The 14,215-nt window shown below is 35.2% G+C and overlaps 1 protein-coding gene across 3 annotated transcripts in view; it reads left to right on the top strand.

Annotated features, from left to right (window-relative positions):
* Positions 1-14,215, top strand: part of DARS1 (aspartyl-tRNA synthetase 1) — a 63,856-nt gene that overhangs the window by 4,605 nt on the left and 45,036 nt on the right. For all 3 annotated transcript variants that reach the window (XM_040474956.1, XM_040474957.1, XM_040474958.1), the window contains 2 exons: positions 876-968; positions 11,551-11,653. In XM_040474956.1, the coding sequence (XP_040330890.1) occupies positions 876-968; positions 11,551-11,653 (196 nt within the window). The remainder of the gene's footprint in view (positions 1-875; positions 969-11,550; positions 11,654-14,215) is intronic.

Raw genomic sequence — 14,215 nt, 5'->3', positions numbered from 1 at the left:
TTGGGAGACTCTGGATGGGTGTAGTGTTTTGTTATTAGCATTGGAGGACTCACAGCCTAAAAGGGAATTTATTGGCTCACATAACTATAGGAAACAAAGTAGGAAATAGCATACAGCATGATTGGATCTAGAGGCTCAAGCAGCATCTGCAGGGCTTTCTGTCTACACTTTTTTGGCTCTGCTTCCTTTAGGTTACTGGCCGCATTCTCTTGTCCATACATCTCAGGTACTGGGAAAGGTGGTGGCTGCAACCCAGTCCTACACTATCTCAGCTCAGCAACCTCGGGAAAGAGAGCTTCATTCCCATGTTGTCTATAGTAAGTCCCACAGAAGGACTTTATTTATTTTGAATTACATGCCCTACCTGGATCATTCTCCGTGTCCTGGTACTATGACTATCCAGACCTGGCAGAAAGTCCTCCCCTGTGCATAGTTGACTTGTATACCATGGCAGGCAAAGGAAAATAACATGTCCACCTAGGCAAAGGCAGGTAAAGACAAGCTGTATTTTTTTAACCATTGAAGTATTCAAGAGATTTGCGTTTTGAAACTATCTCTTTGACTCCAGTGTAGACTGAGTTAGGGGATCAGGGGAATACCAGTTTAAGGCTGTTGCTATAGTTTAGACAGAAGAAATGGTACTTTGGTTTGAGATGGTGGCAATGAAGATGAATGAGAATTGGATAAATTTTAGAGATGTACTTAGTACAGTTCATAAAACTTGAGCAAGTTGCATATGTACAGTGATAAGAAGATGCTATCAGAGATTGGAAATTATTTAAGATAATACCAAGTACTTATGCTAGCTGCCAAACCAAAATAATTATGACTTTGTAAATTCTGAATTACAAAATTGTTTCACTTATCTGCTGCAGATCGAGTTTTGGTTCGGGTTAACGACTTGACAGTACACAGAGCTGATGAAGTTGTTTGGGTGCGTGCAAGGGTTCATACAAGTAGAGCTAAAGGTAAGATTGATTTAATGATTATGGTCCTTTTGGTAAGGATTCTAAGTTTTTTGTTTTGCAAATTCCTCACAGACCAAAGTAAATCTTTCAAAACATCTATTTTCCTTCTTAAATCACTGTGAAATATTAGTCCATGGTTAATTAGTTTTAGGTTCTTATAAGACATCCTTAAAAAAAATTTGACCTGGGGCACCTGGGTGGCTCAGTCGGTTAAGCATCCGACTTCGGCTCAGGTCATGATCTCGCAGTCCGTGAGTTCGAGCCCCGCGTCAGGCTCTGTGCCGACAGCTCAGAGCCTGGAGCCTGTTTCAGATTCTGTGTCTCCCTCTCTCTCTGACCCTCCCCCGTTCATGCTGTCTCTCCCTGTCTCAAAAATAAATAAACGTTAAAAAAAAAAATTTTTTTTTTAATTTTTTGACCTTAAAAATTCAGATTATATCTAAGACTTTAAGGTACTTTTCTAGCATTTCTCAAAAGTTTGCTTTTTTTTTTTTAAATTTTTATTTATTTTTGAGAAAGAGAGAGAGAGAGTGTGAGCAGGCAGGGAGCAGAGAGACAGGGAGACACAGAATCCAAAGCAGGCTCTGGGCTCTGAGCTGTCAGCACAGAGCCTAACGCAGGGCTCAAGCTCATGAACCCCAAGATCATGACCTGAGCTGAAGTCGGATGCTTAACCTACTGAGCCACCCAGGCACCCTAAAAGTTTAGTTTTAAGTGAAGAGTGTGGTTGAGAAGCTTTTCATTTGTTAATATTCTTATATTTTAATATTTAGATGGCAAGATAGGTGATAGAGAAATAAGGCTAAGATCAGGTTATCCAATACAGTGGCCACTGGCTACATGTAACCAAATTAAAATTTAATAGTTCAAGTCACTAGCTGTATTATGAGTGCTGAATAGCCACAATGGCTCTAGCGGCTCCCAAAATACAGCACAAATACAGAATATTTTTATCATTGTAGGAAGTTCTATTGGATGGTACTAAGAATTTAGCAATAATAACAAAGAAAGATTAAGGTAGTTTAGACAGGCCTATTCCTTATAGAAAATTGTCCTAGCCTAGTGTTCAGAATTGTATAAAAGTATTAATGACACTTGACAGTTTATAATTTTATACTTTTCATACACTTTTTCACATTTGATCATCCCTACAAATTTTTGAAGTAGGCAGAACAGGCTTTGGTATTCTACCTTATAAATGAGAACACTGAAGCTTCAAATGAGAAAGCTACTCACCCAAGTTCTCATAGTAATTGGTAGAATATGAACAGAATGTGGTAGTTTTCTAAGACACTTAGTCTCCCTGGCGGAGCTGATTACTTCTATAATATTTAATACATGCTGTGTTACGTCATTTCTTACAGTGCTTTTCAGTGTTTATTATAGAATTAATGTGGGCCCATTATTTTTAAAATTCTGACATTTTAGATTTATATCTCACTCTCAGTATCACTACTACTAAAAGTTTGTTCTTCCAGTATACTCCCCCCAAACAGCTGTACACCATTAGACTTTGAGAGGAATATTGGTGGAGTTTTAATTTTTTTTTAAATGTTGATTTGCCTTTCTGAAAGTTCCGGCCATTTATTCTACCAAAAGATAATCACATTGTTTTGTATTCCTTCATTTAGTTGTCTTTTTAACATTAGACTGGGAGCCTTTGTTCTGTCCAACTGGCCACTGTGTCTCTTAAACATAGTTATTCAGCAAATTAAAAGAATGCATACTACATGTAGGTCTGAACCAAGAATACTTCCCTTCGCACCCATCCCCCAAATGGAACAATATGTATATCAATAAGGATAAATGTAATGAATTGAAACACAGCAGATATTTTTAAATCCATAAATTTATAATAACGCTAAGGCAGGCAAACAAAACCTAATTGGTCACTGGTGAAACAAACTCATTATTTTGAAAACTGATTAAAGTATCGTTTCTGTATGAATTCTATATCCCTGGCTAACCAAATGGTAGATAGAGGAAAGATGCTGGAGAAGTAGTGCAGTGAATAAAATGAAAAAAAAGCGTGTTAGAGCTTCATCATTTTGTCCCTAGTAGATTATCCAGGCATTCATCACCAGTGATTGCTAATGATACAATAGAGAGACAATCAGAAATATTTTATGTCTCTTCATGAAAGAACCCAACACCACCCAATGCTACTGTCTTGCCCAGAAAATTGTACCTGAATCTCAATGTAGCCTTTAGAGCTAACTACCAATTTATAGGAAAAACATAGGACAAATGACTATGTTAAGTGACAATGAGGATGCAGTCAGCAAAATCTAGATTATAGGAAACTACTAGGCAAAAATGATGTGATCTCTTCAACAAATAAATAGAAAAGGGAGGGAGAAACATACGATTTTTTTTTAAAGTTTATTTATTTTTGACAGAGACAGGGTGCGAGCATGAGCTGGGGGAGGGACAGAGAGAGAAGGAGACACAGAATCCTAAGCAGGCTCCAGGCTCCATGCTGTCAGCACAGAGCCCGACACAGGGCTCGAACCCACAAACCGTGAGATCATGACCTGGGCCGAAGTCGTATGCCCAACCGAGTGAGCCACCCAGGAGCCCCAAGGAGAAACATATGATTAAAATAGACTTAAGAATTTTATCTCTCGGAGCACCTGAGTGGCTCAGTTGAGTAGGCATCCGACTTTGGCTCAGGTCATGATCTCACAGTTCGTGGGATCTCTGTTGATAGCTCAGAGCCTAGACCCTGCTTCAGATTCTGTGTCTCCCTCTCTCTCTCTACTCTCCCTGCTCATGCTCTGTCTCTTTCCGTCTCTAAAAAATAAATAAATGTTTAAAAAAAATTTTTTTTATCTCTCAACCAGTCACTTACTTGGATCCAAAGGTGAATGAATGAATGAGTAAATGAAAATGGAGGATACTTGAGACTTGGAAATTTGAACATTGGCTGGATGTTTGACGTTAAATAACTTTTTTTAGTTGGAATAATAGTACTATGGTAATATTATTTTTAAAAATTTCTTATCTCTTAGGAATAATGTACTTAAGAACTTTGTACAGATGAAATAACAGCAAAATAGTTTGCTTCACAGTATACTGTACAAGAGTCAAGGGATATGTGGATTGGAATAAAGCTAAAACAAGAATGGCCCTGAGTTGTTAATTATTGAAGTACATGGAGATTGTAGGTAGACATTGGTATCATTTACAAATTATGATCTTTTGTCCTTCTCTTTCAAATGTTTATCTCATTTCTTCTTTCTCTTTGTAATGATTAGTAGATTCTCCGGTACTACGGGGATTTCCTCAATGAAGAATTTTTCAGACAGCAGAGATTTAACTCCTGATGAGTTATTTCATGCCTTTGGGTGTTCTACATAAAATGTCATTAGAAAACAATGCCAAAGTTTAAAGACTAGATTAAAAGAAATTTTCTTCTAGTCCAAATTTTCTGTTACCAGGAATACATATTAAATTTTATTAGGCCTTTTTTGATCTTTTTTTCCCTCAAAATATAATTGTGTTGAGTGTATTTATGTAGAGGTTCATATAATATTCTCTCTGCTTTTGTATTTGTTTGAAATTTTCCATATAATAAAAAATTAAAATGCAGCTGATCCTCTTTATTCATGGATTGTGTATTTGCAAATTCTGCTTGCTAAAATGTATTTGTAACACCCAAAATCAATACCTGCAGCACTTTCACTGTCATTCACAGACATGTCAGACATACTCATGTGCAGAGAGGCAAAAAACTTGAGTCACCCAACGCACATGTTCCCAGCTGAGGTCAAACAGCGAAGCTCTGCCTTCTTGTATCAGCTCTCTTCACAATCTATTTAAGGCCATGTTCTTCACAGTTTTGTGCTTTTTGTTGGTGATATGGCTATTTACAGTGGCCACCAAGCATAGTGCTAAAGTGTTTTCCAGTGTTCCTAAGTGCAAGAAGGCTTGTGCCTTACTGAGAAAATATAAGTGTTAGAGAAGCTTCAGTCAAGCATGAGTTATAGTGCTGTTGGCCGTTGAGTTCAATATTAATGAATCAACAGTGTATATTAAGTAGTGTGTCTTTAAACAGAAACACACACAAGGTTATGTATTGATGGACTGATGAAAATATTGTGACCAGAGTCTCACGGGAACCTAACCTTATATTTCCCCTAGGAGCAGTGGTGGTTCAATATTTGCAAATTCATTGTTCCTGGTGACTTTATAGAACATAACTGCCACAATTAACAAGAATCAGTTCTTTGTAATTGTAACGATTTACAGTAGTGGATTTCTTAATGTTGAACCATTTTTGGATTCTTGGAATAAATGGAATTTGGCAAAGGTGTGGGTAGTATTCTTTCAGTATAGTACTAGGTTAATTTTCGTGGGTTTTTTTTCCCTTGGAATTTTACATTAATCTAGTTTTCATAATTTGTTATTAAAAAACCCTATTATTTTGTTTTTAAGTATATGTATATATGTATGGGTGTGTGTGTGTGTCTGTGTTTAAATTAGAAATTACCTAAATAATACATATTTTCACATGAATTTTTCAGAGAATACAGCAATAATATTCCCTTTTGTCTTCTCTATATGCTATCCTCTGCCCCAGCCTTTTCTATTAATTCTTATTGTTCATTGTCTTTCTAAAAATCTTTTTTAATGCACATATGTACACATACATATATACAGGTTTTTATTTGTTTTTTTATGTGTGACTTTTAACTTGTCTTATTTTACACAGAAGACATATTTTACATGTTATTTTGCAACATTTTTGTTTTCAGTTAACAGTGTTTCTTGAAGATCTTCCCTTGATACTAGTTACAGATCTACATAAGGCAGTATTTATCCATTATAGGTATCTAGAAGTGAAATTGCTGGGTTGAAGGGTATATTTATGCATACTTAAATTTTCTTATACCAGATTACACCCAAAAAAGCTGTGCTCAGTTATACTCCCCACGAGTGTGTGACAGTACCACTTTCTCTATATTGTTGCCAGTAGTGATTGTCAGTTTTTCATTTCTGCCAAAGTAGATTATCTAAAGAAACAAAATCTTATGTTTTGAATTTGCAAAACCCTGATTGCCTCTACTCCCTTCTTCCTTTTATAGGAAAAATTGTCAGTAAATATGATTTTTACTTGGAAGCATTCAAGTGCTGTAACTCCAGGAGTAGTAACACATTAAAACTGGACTTGGAGAAACAACGCATGCTGGCAGTTTCAAGTAGAGCAAAGCTCTGTAAAACCACAAATAAGGAAATGGAAGTGTCAAAATCATAGTGTCAGAAGTATGACAACTAGAATCCTGTTATGCAAAAAAAACAACAAAACAAAAACGGTTAACAACAAATTTCCTTAAATTTAAGGATAGTGTTTCATACATTTTAAAAAGTTAGATCAGATTTCTTATAGTAGGTTTATGTATCACATCCCTAAAATCAAGTGGTTTATATAGGAGCAAGGAGAAATTTTTAACTCTTCATGATATGATAAAAATTTGTTTCTTTTGATTGTGAAAGCTTATGAGCTTAAGCCTGCATCTTGAAAGAGTAACTGAAGTATCTGGCTCCTTTCAAATTTTAAATATACTACATTTAAGTCATTTAGCACAAAATAATTCTCTTTCAATACTTTTCTTCCTAAAAACTTGCTTATACTTCCAAAATAGCTAGTTTATTTTAGTAATTATGTAGTTTAGAACCTCAGCTTCTCTTCATACAAGAATATTTCAGAGGAAATAGCAAATGGAAAGTACTTTAAAACATTTAGGTCTTTGCTGTTTTATTCAGTAACAGATCAACATAAATGATGAAGGAAAATAATTACTGTTGGGTATTAGTTAATTATCTAAATAATGAGTTCAGGAGCTTGGCAAGCTAAAAGACAGTAGGAAGAGATGAAAACAAAAGATTGCTTTACACCTAGTTCTTCCACAGTAGCACATTTTATTGGGTGGCTCAGTCGGTTAAACATCTGACTTCAGCTTACGTCATGATCTCACAGTTAGTGAGTTCAAGTCCTGAGTCGGCCTGTGTGCTGATAGCATGGAGCTTAGAGCCTGCTTCGAACTCTGTCTCTGTGCCCCTCCCCCCACTCACCCTCTGTCGGTCTCTGTCTCTCTCAAAAATAAAACATTTAAAAAATTTTTTAACTTAAAAAAAAAAAAAGCACACTCTATTACTGAGCCATCACTGTAATGGAGATGAGAGTAAGCCTTTTTGTCCTGACTGTGACCATGTTTATTGTTCAGCTTAGAACTAAAAAATGCAACTGGTGCTATAAAGGATATCAAACTTTACATTTGTGTAAACTTAAGAAATAAACTGCCTCTTCTAAAAACTTAATCAAATTGCAACACAAATTCTTAACTGTTACGGAGCTAAATTTAAGGTATCTATAAGTAGTGCATTCATTCAGCTATTTTGAACATAGTCTTTATTTTCCTTTCTATAAACTGTTTCTTGGTTGAAGGGTTCCAAGAAGAAAGATGAATAATATTTAGCAGTTGATTAACCTGTCCTATAAAGTTCCAGTGCTAACTTAGAACTTTTTGCTGAAGTGAGAAGTCACATACTTGCTTCTTAGAATAAAAAGTAATATAGGGGTATAGTAAAAATTAAAATTCCAAAAGTACAGAAAGATGTAAAAGAAAAATTAGAATTCACAATTCTACCTTCTCCATCTCATTACAATCTCTTCCCCCAGAAATGTCCACTGTTACTTCTTGTATATCCTTCCAGGGAAAAAATGCATTTATAAGCATAGGTGTATTCTTTGTTTTTTTAAATTACATAAAAGGGATGTCAATTCACATGCTGCTCCTGTTGTCACTCACCAGTGTCTATAAGATAGTGCCTTGCAAAACGTGGAGCAAAGCATGCCATGTAGTGTGTCACCAATCAGAGCTAAAGAAGGAACAATTTTGTTTACTCACTGGCGAGAACTTGTTCTCAAAAGTACTTGGTGGAAGTAGTCTGAGCAGACAGGTCTACTTACCAGATAGCCAGTATTTTTTGAGTCTTAATAATTTTTTTGAGTGGATAATCAAGGTTCTAGTATTTGAAGGTGCTTAGAAAACTGAAAACCTGGAAACCATAGATAGCATTAGAGTTGCATGTAGATCATTCCACTAGTAAAGACTGCATAAATATGAAGTGAGTGATAATAGAGTTTCAGTGCTTTTATAGAAATAATACTGCTATGAACATCTTTGTCACTACAAGCCTTTACATACCCAATTTTCTTATCATATATTCTAAGAAATACATTTCTTGAAGCAAAGAGATGTTTTTAAGCCTTTTAATGCCCACTGACAGATGGTTCTCCAAAAGCATGTGCAAGTTTACCTTGCCATGAGCAAATTATGAAGGAAAGGTTTTCATTTAATTCTCCGAAGCATTAGATATTACATATTTTTAAATCTCTCCTACTTTGAGAGGTAAATTATGTGTCGTCATTGTTTGCTTCCACTTGCATTACCTTCATTTCATTTTTTCCTCACGTTTACTAAGGTTTTTCTCTTTTTCTTTCAAATGATTTGTTCTAGTTTATTGCCCATTTTCTTGTTGGAATTTCAATGTCCTTTACTCATAAATCTTTATGATCTTTAGTAATGATGTTAATTCATATAGGCTATAAGCCAGCAAATAATTTTTCCCAGTGTTTCAATTTTTGTGTATAGATATTCTGTAATTTTTAAACTTAGAAAAGTTTCCCCTCCCCCTTTGTACAGTTTGATACTCAATTTCATTTTTTACTCCGTGTTTATTCATTTATTTTTATTTCCTCAATTCCATCTGGAATTAAAATTTCTCTAATACGGTATATTTTGGGTTTGTTCTGCTTCATTGATCTGGCTGTTTTTGTGCTGGTACATTTTTACTTGTAGTTTTGTATAATATGTTCATGGTGCGGGTCTTACTACTTCACGTCCCCTTTCTGTCTGTTTCCTTTTTTTTTTTTTTTTTTTTCCCCAACGTTTATTTATTTTTGGGACAGAGAGAGACAGAGCATGAATGGGGGAGGGGCAGAGAGAGAGGGAGACACAGAATCAGAAACAGGCTCCAGGCTCTGAGCCATCAGCCCAGAGCCCGACGCGGGGCTCGAACTCACAGACCGCGAGATCGTGACCTGGCTGAAGTCGGACGCTTAACCGACTGCGCCACCCAGGAGCCCCTCTGTCTGTTTCCTTTTTAAATAAGAAGTTTAATTTTTAGAAATACATACAATAAACACATTAAACATTAAAAGAAGACAGTGAACAATCTTCACTCCACTCATAATCATTCATTTCTTGATTTGTTTTCCCTAGCAATCATATCAAATCTCAGGGAGTGCATTTGCTTCTATACTTAGCCTGCTAAAACTCCCAGGTTCTACGAAGTATTTGTATTAAAGATTTCCTTTCATCCTTTACCTTTCTTTTTACCTACCTCTCTCATTTTTTCTCATTGGAAAAGTAGTACATGCTTATTGTAGAAAGTTCAGAAAAAAAAATATAAAGAACAGCATAATTTCTTACAATTTCACATCTGTTAGTAGCCCCATTCTGGTGTTTTTTCTGTATTCAATCAATTTCATATTTTGGTGTTTTCTTCCCTACACAGTCGATTTTAATATACTTCTTAGACAAACAAAATTGGGATTATACTTTATATGGTTTTATAACTTTCTTTACATGATAGTCTATCATGATTGTCTGTCAAGTAATTATTTTGTGTTCCCAGTACCTGGCATGGTTGTTACACATTATAATCCAGATTCAAAATAGGAAATGGTAATCAATCCTCAAGGAGCCAGTGGCAGTGGTGCTGTAATAATAACTAACATTAATTACATTTATTCATACTTAACATTAATTGGTTGTGTCACAACTCTAAACATATTACTTATATAATCCTCAATATTACAGGAGAATACTTGAGAAAACCCCGTGAGTAATATATTATTTTCTCCATTTTGTAGATGAAAAACAGGCATAAAGTAGTTTAATAATTTTCCCACAGGCCCCTTCACAGGAAGTGATAGGATACCATCCTAGGTCTTTTGATTTCCAAGCTTTTACACTTTACCAGCCCTTACACTAAGTGTTACCCCCTAGTGCTGACCCTGAGACATTTTCATGTGCTAACTCTTTGTAAGTCCTGTAGAGCTCTATTCTCTCTCAAGGTCCTTTGTGTAGCATTGGAGTTCATTGCAGCTTGGCTTTGTAGTGCAGCTAGGACTGTGCTGCCTGTCTGCACCATGAGAGCAGCTAAAAAACTTATTAAATCACATTCTCTTCCATTTCACACTATACTCTGTTCAGAATTTCACAGACATTCTGTTCCAATAGTTCCTGGATAATGTCATTTTGGTCCATCTTCAGATTTCTCTATGGTAACAATCTTTATCCTTTCAGCATCTTAAAATCCTCTTGAATGTGTTTAGTATGTGTAACTTTCTTCTTAAGGTTTTACTTTATGACTGGATCATACTCCAAAAGAAAGGGAGAATGAGGGTCTATTTAGTGGTAAAACATGTCAGTCATATATTACTCGGAAGTCCATAGATTATGTCTATGTTTGCACTTTGTTTGCAACCTGTCTAGTTCTGTTTTGTTTTGTTTTAGACTCATGATTGTTATCTGATATGCATTTCAAAATACAGTATGTTGAATGTTGAAAGTAATAACTGTAAGCCTGCTTTTCTTGTTTTTTTTTTTTTTTGCAAGGATCATTCTTAGTTTAAAAACTGAATTCTTCTGATGTTTTTATAAAACAACCTGATGAGAAAAGTGATCTTGAAAAGACTTGTTCTATGAGGAAGTAATTTCCCAAAACTTGATCAAAGAATCTGCTTTGGAGGAAAGAGATGTCACCAGGATAAATAGTCGTTGAATCTATTATGAGTAATGTTTTTCAAAAAGTTAAGAATAAGGAAAGGCTGTTTCTTATGAAAGGAGGGGGGATCACAAGCCCAGAATAGGTGAAAATAAAACTGGTTATAGAGCATAAAGAGAATGATCTTTTATAGACAAAGTAAGTTACTTGCTGTGAAGAAAATGTGGACATATTTATAAAGGATGAAGGATAAGGAAGATGATAAAGGAAAATAGAACATGGAAGAAACTAGCCTGTCATCCTAAATGCTTGGTAGGAAGTAAAATGGACCACCCCCACAGAGTGCTTATGTTCTCTTTACTAAGCACTTGATTAGCACTTCTGTGGCTGCATCGTTGAAGATCCTATAGAGGTTAGCAGAGTGCCTTTGCCTGTAGAATACACTCATTGAATGAATGTTGCGTGATCTGAAGTTACTTCAAATTTGTTTAATCAGTGCCATGATAAAGTAATTTTCTAATTATACAATTTTTTTGAAATTGGTGATTTGCCTACATTCTTATAACAAACATGTTAAAGCATTTTTGTTACTCTAGTGGGAACTTGGGTTTCTTTAAAGCTTGTCAACAGTATGAGTATTTTGGCTGTGGAAGCCGGATATGTGTGTTTGTGTCTAATGTGTGTTGTAAATTTTGGCTCAATTTTAAAGTAAAACATTTTTCTTCTTTGTAAAACCTGAAGTAGCATGTCCTTAATACACTTGTGTTCTTTCTCTCTTATTCAGGGAAGCAATGTTTCTTAGTCCTACGTCAGCAGCAGTTTAACGTCCAGGCGCTCGTGGCGGTGGGAGACCATGCAAGCAAGCAGATGGTTAAATTTGCTGCCAAGTAAGTAAGCAATTATATCCTGTTGTCAGAATAAACAATGGTGGGAACCAAGACTCCCAGGGGTTTGGACCATTTTCATACATTAACATCAATGCTTCGTTTGTTTAAAAATGTAGTTATTTAAATTGTCAGTTCAGTATTGCTGAATACATTAAACTTACAAAAGAGAAAATATGGAGCACAGGCTTGAAATTCATTTGGAACTGCTGAAGCAGCACTCTCTACAGACAAGTCACATTTACTTTCAAGTGGAGTAACAAAAAGCCTGGCAGCCTCAACATAGCAAAGCAACTTTATTTTGTTGTGTTTGTTGAGCTTCTTTTCCTCCCTCCCTCCCCCAGTTTGATATTTGCATATTAAGCAACAAGTTTCCTAACTGAAAAATAAAAGCATATAAAATAAAAGAATGTAGTTTTGCAAATGATTCCCCCAAAGGAAGTAATTCAAATGTCATAACATGTTACAATTTTTAATTTTGACACCAAAACGGTTAAAAAAAAAAAAAAGTAAAATCACCCCACACCCCGCCAACTCCCAACCCCCCAGCTCTTGCTGTCTGGCTCAGAGTTCCTGTAGAAATGCATTGTTTTGTTCAGTTTGCAAGAAGCAGGATATAGAGATAGTGTAGGGGTTGTACATGCTATAGTTCTAAAGTAATAATAGCTGGTAATGTGGCTCGTTTTGTTTGTATGTTTTGATCAATCAGAATTCATTTGCATGATAATGATTAAAGAAGACTTGGAAAATGGGCAATATTTTCAGTGACAGAGTATAGGCACAAATGTTATATTTTTCTATTGATTTTTTATCTCTGTTCTTTAGATGTAAACTTTCAAAGATGAGTGAATATAGATAGAATTATCCATAATTTTAGAACTAGAAAGAAACTAAAAAACAATCTAATTTAACATCCTAATTTATGCTTGGGCCCTCCCTGACTCCTCTGGCATAGTGTTTTACATGTACTGGATGTTCAGTAACTGGTGTCGGTTTAGCGATTTATTTACCAAATTTAATTTTATTATATCAGCAATATCTGCAGTCTGCTTTAAAAACTCCAGTGCTGTTAATTACATCAATTCACTGAGGAACTCAGTAGTATTTATAGTACTGGTACAGTAGCCCCACCTCACCCTGTCTCCCAGTCCTGCTCCCTAGAGACTTCCATCTCTTCTATCTGTATCTTTTGGTGATTAGGTTTGCTGATTTCGTCTCATAGACTATAAGAGTGTATGCTTGTGGGGTACATATTCAGCTAGCTTTTTAAGGTCAGACTGTATCCTATGAAGTGGGACATAAGTAAGCTTAGTCTCTAGAAATGAATTTTACACAGAGAATCTTCTCTGAATAGAGACCCTGCAAACCGTAGACATATATGCTAAATTATATTTAATACACTGGAAAATACTGGGAAAAAATCAACTTAAAATCAACAGATAACCTTTATGGCTTTTGTCTTTTACATATTAAATTGGTTTCTGAAAACTAATAAATGGAGCTGACAGTTTTATATAGAATATGTGTTTCCACTAAATTGCATTAATAACCTTAGTGTTACATTCCTGAAGAAAATATTCTAGTCTGAAAATCTTTTGAAAATCCCATTTACGCTTAGTAGTCACTAAGAGACGTTATAATGATAAAAGGACAATGGATTCATTTGATGTCTTTAGAAGTAAACACATTCAAATAGTCCATGAATAGTTATTTCTTATTATTTTGGATCTTTTCAAACTTCTGGGACTTGATGAACAGCAGTTAACCATATCAGAGGTCAACCAAAGCCTAATAGCTAGCAGAGCTACTATGTCCTCATATAAATTAAAGAAAGACTTTCATTTAAATGATATAGTGTAAGGATGATCTTTTTTTTAGACAAGGCAAGAATTTAGATAACGTAGTCTGGATTTCATAATCCTAAAGTGGAACTCACTCAAGATCTATATGTAATTCAGCTTAACAGTTCAGTTGTGACTTGGATTTTTTTTTTTTTAAGCAAAGCACGGTATCTATTTTTACTTTCCTGCCCCCTAAAAAATAGGCTTTATATAATTAGTAATGTGTGGGAAAAAATGATTTCATAATAGAGCTATTGCAAACTATAAAGCCTTTGGCTGGTTATAGGCAAATAAATGGAGCCAATTTTATACAATAGGCTTAACATGTGATACTTTGGTTATAATTATTTAGCTTTTGGCACTACTCTTATGTTAAGGTGTCTAGCCTGAGTAATTAAGAGTAAATGTGTTAATAACTTTTGCTACCTCGTGAAAGAGGAAAATTCTCATGACTAAGACTCTGTGTGGTAAAAAATGATGAGTTGTTTTTTTTTTTTATTGAAGTATAGTTGACACACAATGTTACATTAGTTTCAGGTGTACAACATGGTGACTCAACATCTCTATACAGAATGCTATGCTGACAGTATCATTGACTATATTCCTTACACTGTGGCTTTCATCTCCGTCCCTTAGTCATTCCATAACTGGAAGCCTGTATCTCCTTCTGCCCTTCACCATTTTTTACCCATCCTCCCATCTCTCCACCCACTCTGACAGCTAC

This window comes from Herpailurus yagouaroundi, unplaced genomic scaffold (assembly GCF_014898765.1).
Source record: "Herpailurus yagouaroundi ecotype Mexico unplaced genomic scaffold, PumYag 140, whole genome shotgun sequence".
Taxonomy (NCBI): Eukaryota; Metazoa; Chordata; class Mammalia; order Carnivora; family Felidae; genus Herpailurus; species Herpailurus yagouaroundi.
This window is presented reverse-complemented; position numbering and strand designations above follow the sequence as displayed.